Here is a 19,171-nt window from a genome sequence, read left to right on the forward strand (position 1 = left end):
CCTTGTTTCACCCTAGATATTTGATCAGGTAGCAGAATACTGTAGCTGCATTCCCAAAACTGAGAGTGGGCAACCAAAACACAAATCCAGAGAGGAGAATTTACTCTTGAATCTCCAGGGGCAGTCAACACATGCTCAGTCTTGATTGTTGCCCTTTATAGATTGATATTTATTCTGAAGCAATCATAAACTAAAAGACAAATAATGCAGAGATCCTGAAATTCATCTTCAGTGTGTGTGATGAAACCTGTATCAGGGGGCTAGAATGCCTCTGGTATGAGGGCAGGCTGAGGGAGCTGGGGTTGTTCAGCCTGGAGCAGAGGAGACTCCAGGGAGACCTGATGGCAGCCTTCCAGCACCTGGGTCTACAGGAAGAATGGGGAGAAACTGTTCACAAGGGCCTGTGGTGACAGGACAAGGGGCAATAGCTTCAAACTAGAGAAGGGCAGATTTAGATTGAATATCAGGAAGAAGTTCTTCACTAAGAGGGTGGTGGAACACTGGAAGATGTTGCCCAGGGAGGTGGCTGAGGCCCCTTCCCTGGAGACATTCAAGGTAAGACTCAATGAGGCCCTGGGCAACCTGATCTAGTTGAGGATGTCCCTGCTGACCGTGGGGAGGTCAGACTACGTGGCTTTGGATGACCCTTCCAGTCTGGACCATTCTATGATTCTGTATCACTACTGAAAAGCAGCTGTCCTCCAAGCAAGTGCTCTGCTGTTGCTTTTCTACATTAAATGGGGAGTACCTTCCATCTGATCTTGGAAGCAGGTGGCCTTTGTCATGCTGAATGAAAAATTGTAATGAGGAAGCAGAGAAAATTGTGTTCCACAGCATGCTGGTGCCACTACCTACTTCAGTGCAACTGTACTATGTGATACTCCACAAGCTATCTTGCAAAGTTCAGACAAGATAGAAATGTACTATCTTTTTAAAAATTATTGTTGAAAAAGGCTATTTCTGCAGACCAACCTGGGAAAAAATGTGTTATCTATGAAACCCCTGAAAAGAGCTTCCTCTCCACCCACATATTTTTCCTGCAGTCACCCAATAATAATGCCTCTATCCATTTCTATGTCATCTACTGGCAGAGAAGCCTTTCCTGGCAAGGATAGCTTCCCCACATTGACTAAGGTTCCTCTGCATTCTTGGCCTGGAGAAGCATTCTGCTGAGATGAAATCACTCACAGGATGTCACCAGGGCACTCCATCTCCAGGTGTTAATTTAGCTGGATCATAGCCAGGGACCAAATCAAAAGAACTGAAATATTTTGCTGCTGACATGGATCTAGAGCTGGTGGTTGTGAGCAGAAGTGCCCATCCTGAGATGGGAATACTCTTCATGCATATGGCCACAGTGACTCTGGTTTCAAAGAGAACTTGTCTTTGCCCACAGCAGCATGAGAAGTGTATGCAAGGCCACAAGAATTGTGTCTAGATCATTGCTTCCTACCACATCATGAGACTGAACTCTTTTGAGGAATGAGATTGTGCAGATGATCCTATGCTTGAAACATCTTTAAAAAAGTAGAACTTCAAGATGTTGGTCAACACATCATGGATACTCTCAGTGCAGTGATCCCAGTTTATGTAGAGCGTTGTCATTTTGTTGATAACTCAGGCTAGTTGCCCAACCCTTGCGTTACTACTAATATTGTTCTCCATCTTTTAGTGTTTTCTGATGTTTACCAGTTGGACTTTTTTCTGATTTTGAGAAATAAGTCCATCTGAAAGCACAAAGTATTCAACTGCACATTCAATTATTTCTTTATGAAAAATATAGCGAGAAAGAAGAGAAGAGAAGAGAAGAGAAGAGAAGAGAAGAGAAGAGAAGAGAAGAGAAGAGAAGAGAAGAGAAGAGAAGAGAAGAGAAGAGAAGAGAAGAGAAGAGAAGAGAAGAGAAGAGAAGAGAAGAGAAGAGAAGAGAAGAGAAGAGAAGAGAAGAGAAGAGAAGAGAGAGAAGAGAGAAGAGACGAGAAGAGAAGAGACGAGACGAGACGAGGCGAGAAGAGAAGAGAAGAAAGAGCAGAGCAGGTTGGAAAAGACCTTTGAGATCGAGTCCAACCTATCATCCAACAGTATCTAATCAACTAAACCATGGCACCAAGCACCCCATGGTTTAGTCCATCTGTGAAAAGACTGAGCCCTCTTTTAATGCTATGCCCATCTAAAGCAGAACAAATTTGGGAGAAATAAACTAGACTGAACATTAGCCATCTGCGGACTGAGACTCATCATACCTAATTCTAGATAGCTGTAAAATGGGTATTTACATCTGACAGCTGTTAGGCATTTCTGGAGACTCATCCTAGGGTAGACATTACAACTGGCATCAAACTGATTCTCAAGGGAACCTAGAGGTCTATCACAGACACAGATGTTTAACATTTTTTATGTCAAATGCAGATAAGGCAAACCATGCTAAAGTGTGTCACTTCAACCATCTGTGTTTTAGGCATCATCATACCACCACTCAGGGTGGCAGAGGAGGAACCTGAGCTAAGAACAGCTTCTGCAGCTGAGCAGAGCCACTGCTGGTGTCATGCTCCTACAGGCATCACAGGACTGTCTCAGGAGTTGTTGCCTCCTGCTTTTGTATTTGCTGCAGAGCCTGGGGCTGGAGATGCTCCTGACAGCAGGTTCTTGCCTTTGCAGGAGACAGAGACCCCATGTCTGGTACCAGTGGGGACCTACCCCTCCTGTCTGCCTCAGCTCCTGGTTCATGTCATCAAGACCAATCTGTAACAGAGGCAACAGCTGCAACCTACTGATACCCTTGCTGTGCAGTGTGGGAGCTCCCTGCTGTTCCCATGATCTCAGAAGCTGCTTCTAGCTTCCCAAACCCAGTGGAAGCCAGAACTCCTGCTTTGCACAAGGGCAAGAGTTCAACCTGTCCCTCTTCTGTTAAAGGGCCGCTATTCTCCCAGCTCAGCAAACCCTGAAAGAAAGAGCCTTTTCCTGGGAAGGAAATGAGGTACCACTTGACCTGAAGTATGAGGCATCCTACCCATGTTAAAGACATGGGTCATGCTGAATTCAGAACTATGCATCCAATTTCCCCTCCCTTCACTTTAATTACTGGATGAGACCTACTGCAATCCTTAAATATTTTAGCATAAGCACTGATGTCTGAAATACCAGAGCTGACTCCTGTTGCCTTAGCACGAGGCAAAGTACCAGTCAAGGCCTGCATAATATAGATTTCTTAATGCAGATAAACAGCATCTTGGCATACAGGCACATACAGGTGGTGCGATATGCTGTGGTATGGTTCTAACATGATCTCTCTTAGCAGGCAGAGACCCTTATATTTAAGCCTTCAGGTAGTTTCAGTGCTGAAAATTTTCCATTTGAGAAAAAGTGAGCAGAAGATTAGTGCATGTTTGTATCTTTCACACAAACACACGCTGCAGTCGCCAAGCTGTGATCATGCAAGTACATAGAATGGAGTGCTACGTTCGCATCCCAGAAGAAGAAACACTGACAACATAACCAGGTGCAAAACCAAAAGTCAGTCCATCATCAATGGATTGTCATGAATTTTTGGAATTTTGAAATATGAAAAATAATCCCTCAGTGAGACCAAGGCAATACAGAGGCAATACAGTAGCCTGGAGGAGAGTTATAGTCCCATGCACCTAAGGTGATTCTTTCGGTTCACTACTGTCACACCTGCCCGTTCAACATTTCATGACCCTTAAGTGGTTTTGATCTAAGCCTATATCCTGAGCAGATAATGCAAAAACAAACACATCACTGTGTGGGATTAAGAAATGGAGACAAGAAGTTACCTGTCATATGTGTAATTATCATAGGTAATTATAACCCAAGAGTTTAAATATCTTGCTTTCTCTCACCATGATCTGAGGTTCCTTACCCCTTTTAAGGAGCAGAAGTAATACCAAAGACTGATCAGTTCATTGTTTTTCAGCCTGTTTTTTACTATCTACAAAATTCTTCATCCTACACACGGTCCAGAATTTCAACATCTCCACATTTCAACATGCTTTTGGAGATACCAAACATTGCAAGCTAAATACCTGCAAGATGCAATGAGACAACCGCCCAACACTGCTAGAATACACTCTGAGAAACTACACTATAATATTTTAATGCCACTGATTTATTTACTTTTTAAATAAAATCTTGACAGTGGGCAAGCACAAAAGCTGAAGTCTGAAAAGTCTATGTAGAAAAGTAAAAATACTGCAAGTGTGAAGAATTTGGTTTAGTTTCTCAGTGTGTAAATTGTACCAGGACTAAACTACCTTACCATGAAACAAATCCCTCTGTCTATTTACAGTACCACTTCAATTCCCAAATAAAGCTCTTTTTTTGTCTTCATTTTGCATCAGTATAACTTGTCTGCATGGTTTATAACACAAATTTCCACAGAATTATCTGTCTTGGAAGCAGACAATTCTTGAGACAATATTGATATGTGAGTCACACTGAAACTTCTCTAATCCTGACAGAGAGGAAACAATGCCTGTACTTAGTGCACAGATAACAGAGTAGTTCATCAAAATCAGTTACAGCTAACAAAAATAAAGCTATGGCTGATCTTCAAACACAAGCAATAGATCTAGCACATTCAATCATCACTTCTTCCACAGAATCCCATTGAAGGGTTTTTGTTTGGTTTGTTTTTTCTGATGCAGTACAGAATGGGTGAAGAATTAGGGTTTAATAGCCCAAGAGTCCCCCAGAAATTGCTAGGATATAGGTTGCACTGTTGAGGATGTTGCAGTGTTATTTTTGTCTCTTTCAGTTATGAAAAGCATTATGGAACATAAAGATCACCAATGGGATGCTTTTACAGTTAAGCAAGGGATTAAAACAGTAAATACTCAGCATGCACCAAATAAAACATAATGATGAAATGCAACAAGCAATTCCAAAAATCAGCAACATAAGTGGAATAAAATGATCCAAACAATAAACCTAAGGGAGTTTCCTTTGTAATACTCAAACTGCTGCCATCACTATTTATCTACCTGAGCTTTCTCCCCTTTAGAGCAAAGAAAATCCCTCAGAACTCTCGGGTTCAAAAATGTTCTCATTATACCTTAAAATCACCACTGCCTGGAGCATTTCTTCCTTCATCGTCTTCACCATCTCCTAAAGAACCAATGTTTGAGTCTCCATCCTGAAGAAATGATAAATGATATAATTAAAACAAGAACAGCAGCATTATCAACACAGATAATTAATCCCTACTTGCAATAACCTATGCTGAAACCCCAGTTAGCTGCTGGTTACACCCAGCTGTGTTACAGTGCTCAGCAGAATGAACACACTGCCATGTGGTTCAGCACACTCTGGTACAAAATCCATGTCAAGAGTATCCTTCCAACAAGTCAAAGAGCCATTTCAGCTGTCAGGTACATAAAGGGGGCTTCTGTGAGGAAAGGATTGCTTTTTTTTGTTTCAGGTATGATCTTCTGGCAAGCTGCTCCTGCTTTCAGGGATATTAAATCTCAATTTAGAATATCCCAGAATCTCTTCTGTTGGCCTGAACCCAGGGAATGAAACACACTGCGACTGCAAAATTTTGAACCTAACATTTTGATGTCTTTCAAACAGAAGCTCCAAAATACTTTCACAATGCAAGGTCCCTTTCTGAAATACTTTGTGGGAAAACATTATTAAAGGATAGCTCCTACTGAAAAAAATAAATTATAAACTAAAAGTACTCTGTTTCCAGAGAAATTCCTGAAGTGATTTATGTGCTTTCTTCCAGTCAAAGACCACACAGAACAATGTGTTATACCTCAGTTAAGATGAAATTAAAATCTTGAAACCACCTAGAGAAGGCAAAGCAAAACAGAAAATTCAGAACAAAAATGAGAGTAAAATTCAATCCCTTCTCCCTGTCCTCTATCCTGTCCTTATGCCTTTTCAATAGCAAAAAGTAAGGTTGTCCTTTTAATACTCTATTGATACAGAAGTATTTTTTATATCTGGGTCTGGGTTCAGTCTGATAGTTCAGTCCTCCAAAAACTGTTTGCATCCCTGCTAATTTTTTCCACATTCTCTTCTTTTTCTGTCCCCTGGCCACCCTGACTTCTCTCATTTTGTCTATGAAGCTGAGATCTTTGGCTGCGGTGGAACCAGTAGGACTTTTGCCACTGATAACCATGAAGAGAACCTTAAACTCCTTCAGACAGAGACAGTGCCACCTAAGTCCCATCAGACAGATAGTTGTACAGTAGTTTGTTTATAAACACACTCACAAAGCAAGATTTCGCTTTCTGTCAAATGCTGTTGACCTTAAGCAACATTTTAAAGCCTTTTTCTTACCTGTAGTCTTCCTGCACCTGATGGGATCGTGCCCTTCCCTGATTTCAAGTAATAGAGTATATCTGGGACCTCCAGAGGCAGCACTTCTTGAGACATATCTGCAGGATTTACTCCTTTAGGAGTCGGTGACACCTCCACAGGCAGCAGTTCCTCATAGACATCTGCAGGATTTACTCCTGTAGGAGTCAGTGACATCTCTACAGGCAGCAGTTCCTCAGCGAGGTTTTCAGGAGTCAATGACACCACCACAGGCAGCAGTTCCTCAGACATGTTTTCAGGAGTCAGTGATACCACCACGGGCAGCACTTCCTCAGACATGTTTTCAGGAGTCAGTGATACCACCACGGGCAGCACTTCCTCAGACATGTTTTCAGGAGTCAGTGACACCACCACGGGCAGCACTTCCTCAGACACGTTTTCAGGAGTCAATGGCACCATCACAGGCAGCAGTTCCTCAGACATGTTTTCAGGAGTCAATGGCACCATCACAGGCAGCAGTTCCTCAGACATGTTTGCAGGATTTACTTCTGTAGGAGTCAGTGATACCTTCATGGGCAGCAGCTCCTCAGACATGTTTGCAGGATTTACTTCTGTAGGAGTCAGTGATACCTTCACGGGCAGCAGCTCCTCAGACATGTTTGCAGGATTTACTTCTGTAGGAGTCAGTGATACCTTCACGGGCAGCAGCTCCTCAGACATGTTTGCAGGACTTACTCCTGTAGGAGCCAATGACAAGTTATTTTATAAAATGACCTAAGGCTCCACCCATCTCATCTCTATAAGTAAAGGACTCCCCTCCCATTGCTGAAGACACTGGAGCACCATGGATGACTGCTCCAGGGAAGGATCTTATGGGCCAGCTACAACAGCCACAAGGGATGCGGAACCTCTCCCAGACTGCCCTTGCTGCTTGGGACCTGTGCTGCTGTCACTCTTTTTCTGCAGTGAGCAGGATCCTGGGCCATCCTTTCAAGGCACAGAGCGTATCACCACTGAAGCCTGCTCCTTCAAACCCAGCTCTTCCCCACCTGCAGCACCAGGACTAGAAGAGAACCAGGACTGAGCAGAGAATGATGGCAGCTCGGGGGGGGGGGGGGGGGGGGGCGGACAGAAATTAAGCCCTGTAAAAAGTCTCTGCGTGTAAATAACTACAACTGAACTACCCACACAGTAACTCCCCTGGAAACGACTACCCCAACCACCTGACAGGTTACAGCACAGACCAGCAGCTCCAAGCTCCTCCTGGGCTTCTCCCATTTCTTCTTCCAAAGGGAGCATGGCTAAGGCATGGGGCTGAGTCTTTGGTTTACAGTGATAAGCTGTAGGCAGGGGAGGTGAGTAAAGGACAGGGAGCAGTAGTACTTCATTGTGTGCTTTAGGACATCAGAGCAGGGAGAAGTGAATATTTGCAGGGATTAGCAGAGATCTTGTAGTCTCTGGTTAGCTTGTAGTCTATGGCTACAAGCACTACCTAGGACTACTACTGCACATAGCAGTACCTTAAAATCAACAAAATATATCAAGGAAATATAGAATAGCTGTGCAAACAGATAGCAGCTATGCTTTCACATATATGTTCATTACCTTTACATGGCAACTGTAGGAAACTCCCGTTGAGATGAATGCAATTTGGCATCTGGTGGTTTAGGTTTACTCTTTTTACTTTACAGAGATTTTGTTCAACCGAAGAGCGTGAACAAAAGAACACACGAACATCTCCAGGCATGCTCAGTGGAAATTACCATCTTCAAACACGGAAAAACAAATGAATAACAAACAAACAGCTCCAATAACAGTAGGCTGTGTCATAGCATCTGCATTTCCAGCATGAAAAGTAGCTCTGACCGCACTTGAAGTACAAGAGCGTCTTTTGTCTTTAGGTCGCTTAGGTCCCTTTGGGTCACGGACACTCTGAGCTGCATCCTGGAGAACTCCTCTTGCAGCTTAATTTAGAGAACATTCATTTTTAGCCTCATCAGAAAAGAAGACCTACCTGACCTTAGAAGACCTGCCAGTAATATACCAATATATTCATTAACAGATAGACCGTCTCATCCAGGCTGATTAGATCTGAGAACCATTAGCATATTCACCTGGAAACCCCTCTAAAATTGATGAATTGGAAGCAAATTGAGATTCCCTGTCTTCAAGGAAACTCATGGAGAAGAACAAGTGGATTATGTGTACGGACCTCCACATCTGCAGATTTAATTCCCATCTGGAATGATCTGTAGGGCCTTCAGCTAAATCAAAGCGTTCTGCTTCCATCTGAATGCCATAAAGAAAATTCCAGGGCTCTCATTAAACCACTGAACTAGGGTTATCTAATTTAAAATCAAACATACAAAGCTGGAGGGTCTCAATTTCCACAACATAAATCAGAGCCTCCAAGAGAAATGGTTTTATTTATTTACATTTCATATTTAGGTAATTTAAGGACAGATGAAGCAAAATAGCCTATCTGCTTCAAAGATCTAACTGCAGTTGCCTTGGTAGCAAATAGTACAGTAGTCTCATCCTTTAGTACTTGCTATACCTCATACTACCTCTAATACCTAGATTTCTTATTCACACTACAGCCATTTGAAGAAGCACAATCAGTTGGCAAAGGTACCTGTATCACATCTGATGGCAGAGATGTGGAGAAATGGAGTTCCATGAAAAACCTAAGGTTTTTTTCTATCTTTATTTTTTTTTTAATAGAGCCTTTTTGGGTTATTTTGTTATTGTTTTTGTTCATTTGTTTCACAGTCTTGGACAGGATCAAAACTGCTGATAGCCAGTGTCCCCCTAAATGCCTTGCAATAGTATATGCTTGTCTAGCCTTCAAACGGGCCAGGCAAAATCAACCTGAGTTTATTGTGGCAAGCTGGAAACACAACCAGCACTCACTATGGCTGCCTCACTGCTTTCTGATGTACAGATACTTCTATACAAAAACCAGCATTGGAGAACAGAATCAAATAGGAATTCTGGCTCAGTTACATCCTCAGATAAGCATTCTGGCTTGCTTATGTCCTCTTCCCACAGGAGAAGCAATGTCCTTAGACCATCATTTGTGCAGTTAGTGAAGGAAAGAGATGTGGAGCAGGAGAAGAAAGCCACAGAATAGCTGGAAGGGACCTCCAGAGATCATTTAGTCCATATCAGTCACAGAGCAGCTCAACTGGAGATTTATATCCCAATGTAGGGTCCTGAATGGTTACCTGCACACTGAGAAAGTCCTCTGTGCCTGGAGCTGTCTCACTGTGGGGCATTTTCTGTACCTGGGAAAGGTTTCCCAGAAGTACAGTAAACTAGAAGAGCAGTTCCCAAAGGTTTCTGAATCACTGTTCAGTTTCCACATATCTGCAGACTGCATGCAAGTTAAACATCTCCTCATGAGCTGGAAACCAGCACACGGGCACCCACTATGGTGCTTCCTCCCATGCCCCAAACCAGCTGTGAGTTACAGACCATCAACTCCTGCACCAGCAGCAGTCATGGATCAGATCTTAAGAGTGACCAGAGAAGGCATTTGTTAAAGATTTACAAAGGATTTTCTGAATACACTTCTGCACGTGGGACCAAAGAATGTAGTCTGTAACAAATTCAAGGATATCATAGCATCTGTTAAATCTTAAAAATAAGCTCTGTAGTATATTTATGGAGTAGATACCAAAGCAAAATGTCTGCAGTTCAAGGAGAAATTTGGATCACATCTTGCTTACAAAACTGCTTGGAAAAATTTGGGATGTCAGCCAACAGAGAAACAGAAATTGCAAAATTAAAGAAACAACTATCAATTGCTCAAGACTTAAAAGTGCATTATTAATATATGTAGAAACTTGCAGCTCCTTACTTGATAATTATCAGCCTCTAAGGATGCTCCATTTCCTCAGCAGAAGAAAGGAAAGAGAAGGGGAGAAAAGCACTTCATATATTTACAACTAGTTTATAGATTATTAGCTGAGATAGAGAAAGGGTGCAATAAGCAGAAGCTGGCAGAAGTTCTGCTGCTGTGAGTGGTGAGGCTATCTTTCCTCAGTGTTTAAGGGCAGAGAAAGGAAGAGTGAGCCGGGAGCTACTAAGCTACATTGTGCCTATCAGGTGTGTGTAAACCCAGGGCAGTAAAAAAATCTCCTTAGTAGGATTTAAGGCCACCAGGTTTTCCAGATTAGGGTTTTATGGGTGCTATACTTTTTAATGGAACAGCCTACCAAGACCACTTTGAAAAAATTTAGGGGATGGATTTACCTTTATCTCCGTTTTAAATGTTTATCTCCAACACCCTTTTGTTTCTAATTTCCTCTTCCTTCTCTTCTTTCCTTCCCATGATTCCTTTGCTTTCCAAAACACCCTTTTCCTTCTTTTGTTAGTCTCTGTACAACATGCCTATAATTCCCCTTTTCACTTTTCTTTGGGTACTTTTTCCCCCCTCTCTGCACCCTTCCTCCCTTATTTCTCATACTATTTGTTTTCTTATTCTTTCCCCTTTGTCTCACACGTTTCCTTCATACTGGAAAGGCATCTCCAGAAGCTTCAAGTCTGAGTAATGAAGGTTTTATCATATTTGGAACAAGCATGAATACTGTAAGCCACCAGGGCATCTGGAACCAAGCCATGACATCTGGGTGAGATACCCAGCTGTATAGAGAAAAGGGGATAAGCAACAGTGAGTTGAAGGGAATGCAAAGAAGAACTCAGGACTCGAAATGGGGGAGAAACTGGAGATATGACAAGGCATCCCAGAGTTTTGATGTGAAGAGCTGGAGGGGTGGGAGGAGTGACGGAGAAGTGTTTTGCAAGTGCTGCAGATCTGCTGGTTTCCATTGGAAATCCTGTAAAGTACAGGTTCTCAGAAGGAATTCAAAGGTATGGAAGGTCAGTGGCATGAAAGACACACAGCTCTCACCCATTGCTACCAACATACCATGATTAGGCTGTGAGGAAACCAGCCCTGGTGGAAACGAATTATTGAAGAATAGAGTAGTGTAAAGTAGCATGGAATGGAATGGAATGGAATGGAATGGACCAGGTTGGAAAAGACCTTCAAGATCATCAAATCCAACCTACCACCCAACACCATCTAATCAACTAAACCATGGCAACAAACACCCCATCCAATCTCTTCCTAAACACCTCCAGTGATGGTGACTCCACCACCTCCCTGGGCAGCACATTCCAATGGCCAATCACTCTTTCTGTGAAAAACTTCTGACTAACCTCCAGCCTAAACCTCCCCTGGCACATCTTGAGACTGTGTCCTCTTGTTCTGTCATAGGTTGCCTGGGAGAAGAGACCAGCCCCCACCTGGCTACAACCTCCCTTCAGGTAGTTGTAGAGAGCAATAAGGTCTCCCCTGAGCCTCTTCTTCTCCAGACTAAGCACCCCCAGCTCCCTCAGCCTCTCCTCACAGGGCTTGTGCTCCAAACCCCTCACCAGCTTTGTTTTCCATATCTGGAATGAGGCCCTAAGGGCATCCTCTGCAGCATTATCCCCCTGGTAAGAGAAGAGGGTGGGATGCTGCACATGTACATCAGAGCTTTACATGTGAGGAGATTCTGAAACAATTTCTCAGAAAGAAGTCCTGCTCTACCACCCCTGTTCTCCTCTATCTGCAGTGGCAGACATCTTTCCTGTCATTCACGTGGTGCAGCCTGTAGTCTCACAAACTAATCCCTCACTTCAGACTGTTTGCAACAATCTTTTGCTTGTTCACTCTTTAGACAACAGAACAGCTTAAAATGGTGCTGCCAACCATTTAATCAACTTCTGCTTCCTCAGCTTCTGCTTCCTCAGCTGCACTCACTGGCCAGGACTTTCTGAGTATTCACATGTCTCGCGACGGATTAAAACCACCCCACTGCTGCTTTCCTTAGGTTCCTGTGGGCTGACTCACCTCACTGAGCTGTTCTGGGATGCACCTTTGTGATAATCAGAAGGGCTGGGGCAAAGGCGCAATTGCATGCTAATCCCTTCACATACCTATGGATAATGAATAGGTAAGAAAGAGAAGGCAGACACAGAAAAGGTGCAGAACGTATCAATTACAGTTAAGGAGGTCACCATGTTAGTGTGTGTAGTTCCTATTACCAGATCTGCCAAGAGCTCTGCCTTTTAAAACACTTCAGAAAAAAGCCATGCCAACTCCTCTTGGTGCTAGCACCATGATACAATGGAGGCTGGGATTTCCATCGAGTTTACCTTCTCCCCACTGCTGGATTTGTTCCCTCCCTTGAAGGGATAATTCCAGGAAATTACTCCTGTTTCCTGTGAAAAGGGACACTCCCAAAGTGTGAAATCAAAAGAGTTTTTAAATGCCCACATATGCAGCTGTTACCTGCATTCTTCCAATGCCTCAGTAGAGCCCAGAGGCTGAGCACAGGGAACAAATCCCATTAGCAGCAGAAGGAGGGGAAAAAAATATGCCGGGAGACAAGACCACAGGGAGCTTCTGCATCAGCCTGCAAGAACCAATGACCTCCTGCAACATGGTCTGCACAGTTAATTAATAAAGGCAGTGATAAAAAAGTAAGCTGAGCCCAACAAATTAACCAACCCCCTAAGTCACAAACTAAGCAACTCTATTAAGCGTGGACCAGGAGTGCTGACTAGAGAGGATTCAAGAGAACAGGCTGAGATACCGTCACCTGGAGACACCTCAGTAATAGCTCAGAGAGGAAGAAAACAACTGCAGATGGCATGGGCCTGTGGTCCTTCCCCTCAACACAAGAACATTTATTGCCTATGGAGCTGCTACATATATATGGGTGAAGACCCCCAGTGCCCCAGGAAATGGATGGCTCTATGCAGGCTTAAGCCAGGCCTTTTACAGCATCTACAGCAGTGCAGAACACTTGCACCTAGGTATTGTCAGTGTCACAACAAAGACCTTGCTGAGGGACTCAAGTGCCTGTGGCCGTGCCTGAGAAAATGAAGTCATGGATGTTTGAGGATTGCAAGGGGAGAATTGACAAGAAGATCCAGTTCTTGTCCAAGAGCTTTACCCATACTGAAAGGACCACTAGGAGCTGTCATGTGGGCCTGACCAAACTGCTGGGAAATGGGATGGGTTCAGCCCCAGTAGGTAGAGCAGAGCATGACTTAGTGACATGCTGGGAAAAAATGGGGCTTCCTTCTGGTAAGGCAACAACCCAAAAGGTAGCAAGGGAAGCAAAGATCCATAGTTAAAAGCAGGGATGGCAAGAAAAAGGCAGAATTCTTGACATTTGATTCATCAAAGAACTTGGGTGGCAGGGGTGGGAACTCCATTCACAACTCTCGAAGATGCCCAAAACCCCAGCTGGAAGATGGGTGGGTGGCAGAAGTAGCAAATGTGTGTGTCACCCCAAATGGGTTTGCCATAATGATAAACAGAGAAGCCCAAGAGGGATCTAGAGATGGGGGAGAAGAGAGGCAATGCCAAAGGGGACTGCATGACTCAGTAGCAGAGATCACAAAGAGAGGAGCCCTTGATGAGCACCAGTAAGTAAACAGCCATTTCAGCACACTGGAGGTTTGAATCAGGACTGCAAATTGGATGGAGGTGCGAAGGCCTGGAAAAGCAGCTGGGTAAGGACGCACCATCCCTAAGGGGGCTGAGGTCATAGGAGGTGACTGCGGGAGACTCAAGATGACAAAGGCTAGACAAAGATGAGGCATAAAAAGAATGCTTGAAGGAAGGGAGAGAGACAGATGATAGCAAGAGAGAAGAAGTTTTCAGCCATTTAGAGGTTCACATTTCATTTTGAATTAAGGATTTAGTTTCCCTTTTGGTTATGATTCATTTTCATAGCTGTGTGTTTGCCAATACATGTTTCTCCATAGCAGACAAGTTAGTGCATTTCATTTAAATTTGAAGTAATTAAGGGCAGCTGATACTGACTGAAGAATTGTTGGGTGGTTTGTTTGGTTTGGTTTTTTGTGGGTTTTTTTGTTATTGTTGTTTTAGTTTGGGTTTGTTGTTGTTGGGTTTTTTTATTAGTATCTTTTTAATGAAACAAGTTTGCAGAGTAGTCCTAGTATTTAAATCCTTCATAAAGCAAACAATTATTTTGGTCTTCATCTCAAAAATAAGCTGTTTAAACAAATTGCCTTGTGCTAGTGATAGCAGTTGCCTAGAGCCTGTGCTGTCTATATGTGGTCAAGGGACTGACAATGTCATGCAATTACCCATGAATTACCCATGGATATCAGGGAAAAACGCTTGGCTTGCCTTCTTACCGCAAAATCTGAATGTCTCCCAGTCTCTAATATTTTTATTCTCACAGCATCCCATCCTATAATAACAAGAAATACTATTAAACACGTGGAAATTAATGAGACTTGGATGCTGAGCTGGATCGTCTGAATAAATGAGTGTTCAAGTGAAAGGTACCTAGGTTAGGTACTTAAGCACAGAATCATAGAATCAATAAGGTTGGAAAAGACCTCAGAGTTCAAAGTTCATCAAGTCCAACCTGTCACCCAAGACCTCAGAACTACTAAACCACCAGAAGAGCTGATTCTGTCTTGCAAGAAGATTTGAAATGGTCAGCTCCAAGGGATTCTCCAAACTTAAATATCAAAGGTGTAGCAACACCTGTAAATTCAGAAGTATAGAAAATTTGCATCTTCCACATGAAATCTCAGATTTTCTGTATCGTTTGTGTTCAGTTTCACGTGTTATTTTTATCCAAATCTCTTGCTAAGACTGTAGGAAAGCAGAGTTTTTCTTTTCTTGAATATTGTTCACATTTATGATGCATTTTTTTCCGGTTGCACTAGTTTTGCCATAAATTAAGTATCTCTAGCTCGTTGACCTTCATCTTGCATATTTCTACTAGTGTAGTAAATTTTGAAAGAATTTTTGTTGCTGTCCCATATTCCAGCATTTTAAAAAGTCAGTAATAAGCCCTGTCTCTCCTAACCTTTGATTTACTGCATCTACATGTATGTACGTGAAAGAAACGTTCACTCACAGTGAACTCCAACATAAATAAAGCACAAGACTAACGGTCATTTTGTTTGATCAGTTTATCTCTGATTGCCACGTGGTGGAGAGGAGCCACAGGCTGAGACAAGTCTTTGAACTTTCCCAGGTCCATTGTGTTCATTCCAGAAAGGGCTTGCTTCTTCTCCAGGAAGAAAAATAAGTGACAGGGATCTCTTTCTGAAATTCAGGATGTAGTTTCTTTTCTGTGCTGTCGTTTCTGCTCTATGGCTGAATTCAAAGCCTGAAGGATCAGATGTTTGTTGTTCTGAATGTTGTAGCTGGTCAGTTCTACCAGCTTGTCGAACTCCTCCCCTGTGTAGGTGAAGCTGTGTAAGCAGTACGGGGAAAATACACTGGAAACATCCACATTGCCCTGTGCCATCTCAGCAGGGCTGCGCTCCACACCTGACAAATAAAGAAAGGATATTGATGAGGTTCAGAGATGTTCCTACATCCCATTTTCCATGTGGGGCAGTATGGGCAGGTTGATCAACCTTTGAGATTGAGTCCAACCTATCACCCAACACCATCTAAACAACTAAACCACGGCACCAAGTGCCTCATCCAGTCTCTTCCTAAACCCCTCCAGGGATGGTGACTCCACCACCTCCCTGGGCAGCCCATTCCAATGACCAATCTCTCTTACTGTGAAAAACTTCTTCCTAACATTTTGCTTTGTTTTGGTTTTGTTTGTGCTTTTCCTTCATTCTTGACCTTCATTGTTGGTTTATTTCAAAGAATAGAATAGAATAGAATAGAATAGAATAGAATAGAATAGAATAGAATAGAATAGAATAGAATAGAATAGAATAGAATAGAATAGAATAGAATAGAATAGAATAGAATAGAATAGAATAGGTTGGAAGAGACCTTTGAGATCATCGAGTCCAACCTATCATCCAACACCATCTAATCAACTAAACCATGGCACCGAGCAGCCCATCAAGTCTCCTTCTAAACACCTCCAATGATGGCAATCCCACTACCCAGACACCCACATTTCTCTCCCATGGAAGCCACAGCAGAGGAGGCAATACTAGACCATGTCTCTCATTCTGATACAGCCAATGGGGAGCCACGTAGTGAGAGGATTATCTCTGTCCCACAGCTTACCAGGTTCTTTGTATTTTCTGAAGGTGTCATTCACCAGTGGGAAAAACACCACAATTGGTGCCTCTGGGGTCTCTTTGTCTTCAAAGATATAGCACTCTTTTAGATTTTTCTTTTCTTCTTCACTCAAGTTGATTTTGGGAAATGGGATTCCCTGCTTTAGGAAGTATTTGGAGGCTTCTTCCAAAGGCTGTGTTCAGAAAAAACAGAAAAGGTCAGAAATTCTGCCACATTCCCCCTCTACCTTTCTCTCATGCACAATGCATCCATCAAAGGCTCTTCACGAAGGTCTAGGGCCAGCATTCACTGCCAGTATTTTTTCTGGCCTTTGTGTCTTTCATGAGATATTAAGTACTAGTTACTAACAGAACAACAATTTATGACCCAGCCCCCAACATTCACTGAGTGTTGTTTCACCTCCTCCTCCTCAACCTTTATCTGCAAGATAAATAAGATGTTCACAGCTGGAGGAGAGGGTGGGCTCATTTCATAGGGCAAAGGAACATGTCCCTTACTGGAGAAAATTCTGAAATGAGCAGAATGAACAGGAACCTGAAAAGGTAACCAGGTTTTAAATATTAATTTACTGAGGTACAAACATTTTCTTGATTTGGTATGAAATATTTAAAAGCTTCTGTCTTAGATGCCTTAAATTATTATGAAATGTGATGTAGGTATCTGGAAGGAAATAGGACCTTGACTGAACTTTGAATTTAATCTTTTAAGAGTGTAAGCAATGTTTGGAAAAAAAAAGTTTTTTGCGTCTGGATCTAGTTGGTGCCTATGGAAATTTTAGTCTTCAGGAACTTCTGGGCCCCTCAGTTTAAGAAGGACATTGAAACTCTTGAACTTGTCCAGAGAAGGGCAACGAGGCTGGGGAGAAGCCTCGAGCACAAGCCCTATGAGGAGAGGCTGAGGGAGTTGGGATTGTTTAGCCTGGAGAAGAGGAGGCTCTGAAAGGTGGTTGTAGCCAGGAGGGGGTTGGGCCCTTCTCTCAGGCAAGCAGCATCAGAACAAGATGACACAGTCTCAAGCTGTGCCAGGGGAAGTTTAGGCTTGAGGTGAGGAGAAAGTTCTTCACAGAAAGAGTTATTGGCCATTGGAATGGTCTGCCCAGGGAGGTGGTGGAGTCATCGTCCCTGGAGGTGTTCAAGAGGGGATTGGAAATGGCACTTGGTGCCATGGTTTAGTAGTCATGAGGTGTTGGTTGACAGGTTGGACTTGATGATCTTTAAGGTCTTTTCCAACCTTATTGATTCTATATGATCCATATTAAGTCACAGGAATTGTAGATCAAGTTATTAGCTGGTATTTGAAATACCAGATATGGTGCCAAAGGACAATTTTCTCCAAAATTTAGAATGTACTCTTGCAAAGACAGCTGGACAAGCTACTTATAATACAACTGCACATGGATATCTTTAGATGGGTATCACAAGACAAAGGAAATGAGTTCATGCATAGTGCTACTAGTTCCAAAGAAACACTCCATATGCGGTGTAGCCTCAACGGCCTTAGAATCATAGAATCAATAAGGTTGGAAAAGACCTCAAAGATCATCAAGTCCAACCTGTCACCCAACACCTCATGACTACTAGACCATGGCACCAAGTACCATGTCCAATCCCTTTTAGAATTCCTCCAGGGACATGTTGATCTACACCATCACCTGCTGGTCAGACATGCTCTGAGAGGGACACAGGGGATGTAATCCACACCCTGACAGGGATTTCCAGCACATCAGATTTTAGTATTGACCTGAAAGAGGTTTGAGCCTCTACAGGTAATTACAGGTACAACTGAAACATGAGTGTTGAGGTCTACAAAGCACTCATCTAGAAACAAGCACCTCTGAGAGACCTAAAATTTCTCCCAGAATCCATTTCTTCTATACAATTTATTCTGACTCCTTAGGAGGTAGGGAGGACTAAAAAGGCTAAAAGGCAGCAGACATTATTAAAGCACACAGAATGGTCATCGCACCGATGTCTGTGATCCAGAAGAGTAGTTTAAGTGCAGGACAACATCCACTTTTCTCTGGGGCCTCATGAGTGGTGGGTAGCTGATGTCAATGTATCCTGCTGTGTCTGCCAGACACATGAACTCGGCTGTTTCTGTCAGCTGGCTGGGGAAATTCTCTAGTACAGTATCTACAAGGAAATAATTGTTATGATGAGTGATTCGCTAGAGAAGCAATATATCTTTTGTTTGGCTAATCAGGGCGCAAAAAGAACGTCTTGTGTCCCCACTACTTTTGCTTTCCTAGACTCAGCCCTTTGCACGAGAAAGACCTGTGCATGGTAAGAAGACCCAGCTCCTTCACTTCTTATGCTGCTCCTCTTCTGTCTCTGATAAGTAGTCGTTGCCCTCCCCTGGAACCAAGGGATTTCTTGTAACTGATCTGACTGGATAAAATTTGTCTAGCTGCCTTGACATTTTTGTTTCCAAAGTGAGGAATAAAGCCTGTTCATCCTCTGCCTTCACCAATGGAAACACCAACCATCTAAGCAGACAAAAACCACTAATTCAGGGATGTTTACCTTTCCATATATGGAAGCTTTTGCTCTGAAGGTATTCATTGTGTATCTGGAACCCCTTCAGGAAGTTGTAGAACTTTGAAACCATCACCCGCTCAGTCAGGATCTGCCGAATGATGCCCATGATGCCACATTCAGGGGTGACTAAGTAGCTGTCTAACTCATTGCTCCTGACTGGTGGGGAAGGCTCATCTCCTTCTGAAGGGCAGAAGAGGTGAACAGGTTGGGGGTTGTTTTTTATACAATACTTAAAATACCAAAAGGC

The 19,171-nt window shown here is 43.0% G+C and overlaps 2 protein-coding genes across 2 annotated transcripts in view; both read right to left on the bottom strand.

Moving 5' to 3' along the window:
• LOC104298870 (uncharacterized) overlaps positions 1–7,002 on the bottom strand; it is a 67,653-nt gene extending 60,651 nt beyond the window's left edge. Inside the window, exons 1-2 of the mRNA XM_054162150.1 lie at positions 6,304–7,002; positions 5,069–5,149 (exon numbers count right to left, since the gene is read on the bottom strand). Of these exons, the coding sequence (XP_054018125.1) occupies positions 5,069–5,149; positions 6,304–7,002 (780 nt within the window). The remainder of the gene's footprint in view (positions 1–5,068; positions 5,150–6,303) is intronic.
• An 8,439-nt stretch (positions 7,003–15,441) lies between these two features.
• The window catches only part of LOC104298868 (cytosolic phospholipase A2 epsilon), a 39,492-nt gene continuing 35,762 nt past the window's right edge, over positions 15,442–19,171 (bottom strand). The window contains exons 17-20 of the mRNA XM_054161513.1: positions 18,910–19,104; positions 18,353–18,519; positions 16,373–16,559; positions 15,442–15,664 (exon numbers count right to left, since the gene is read on the bottom strand). Coding sequence (XP_054017488.1) covers positions 15,444–15,664; positions 16,373–16,559; positions 18,353–18,519; positions 18,910–19,104 — 770 coding nt within the window. The 3' untranslated portion in view covers positions 15,442–15,443. The remainder of the gene's footprint in view (positions 15,665–16,372; positions 16,560–18,352; positions 18,520–18,909; positions 19,105–19,171) is intronic.

Source organism: Dryobates pubescens, chromosome 5 (assembly GCF_014839835.1).
Source record: "Dryobates pubescens isolate bDryPub1 chromosome 5, bDryPub1.pri, whole genome shotgun sequence".
Lineage (NCBI taxonomy): Eukaryota > Metazoa > Chordata > Aves > Piciformes > Picidae > Dryobates > Dryobates pubescens.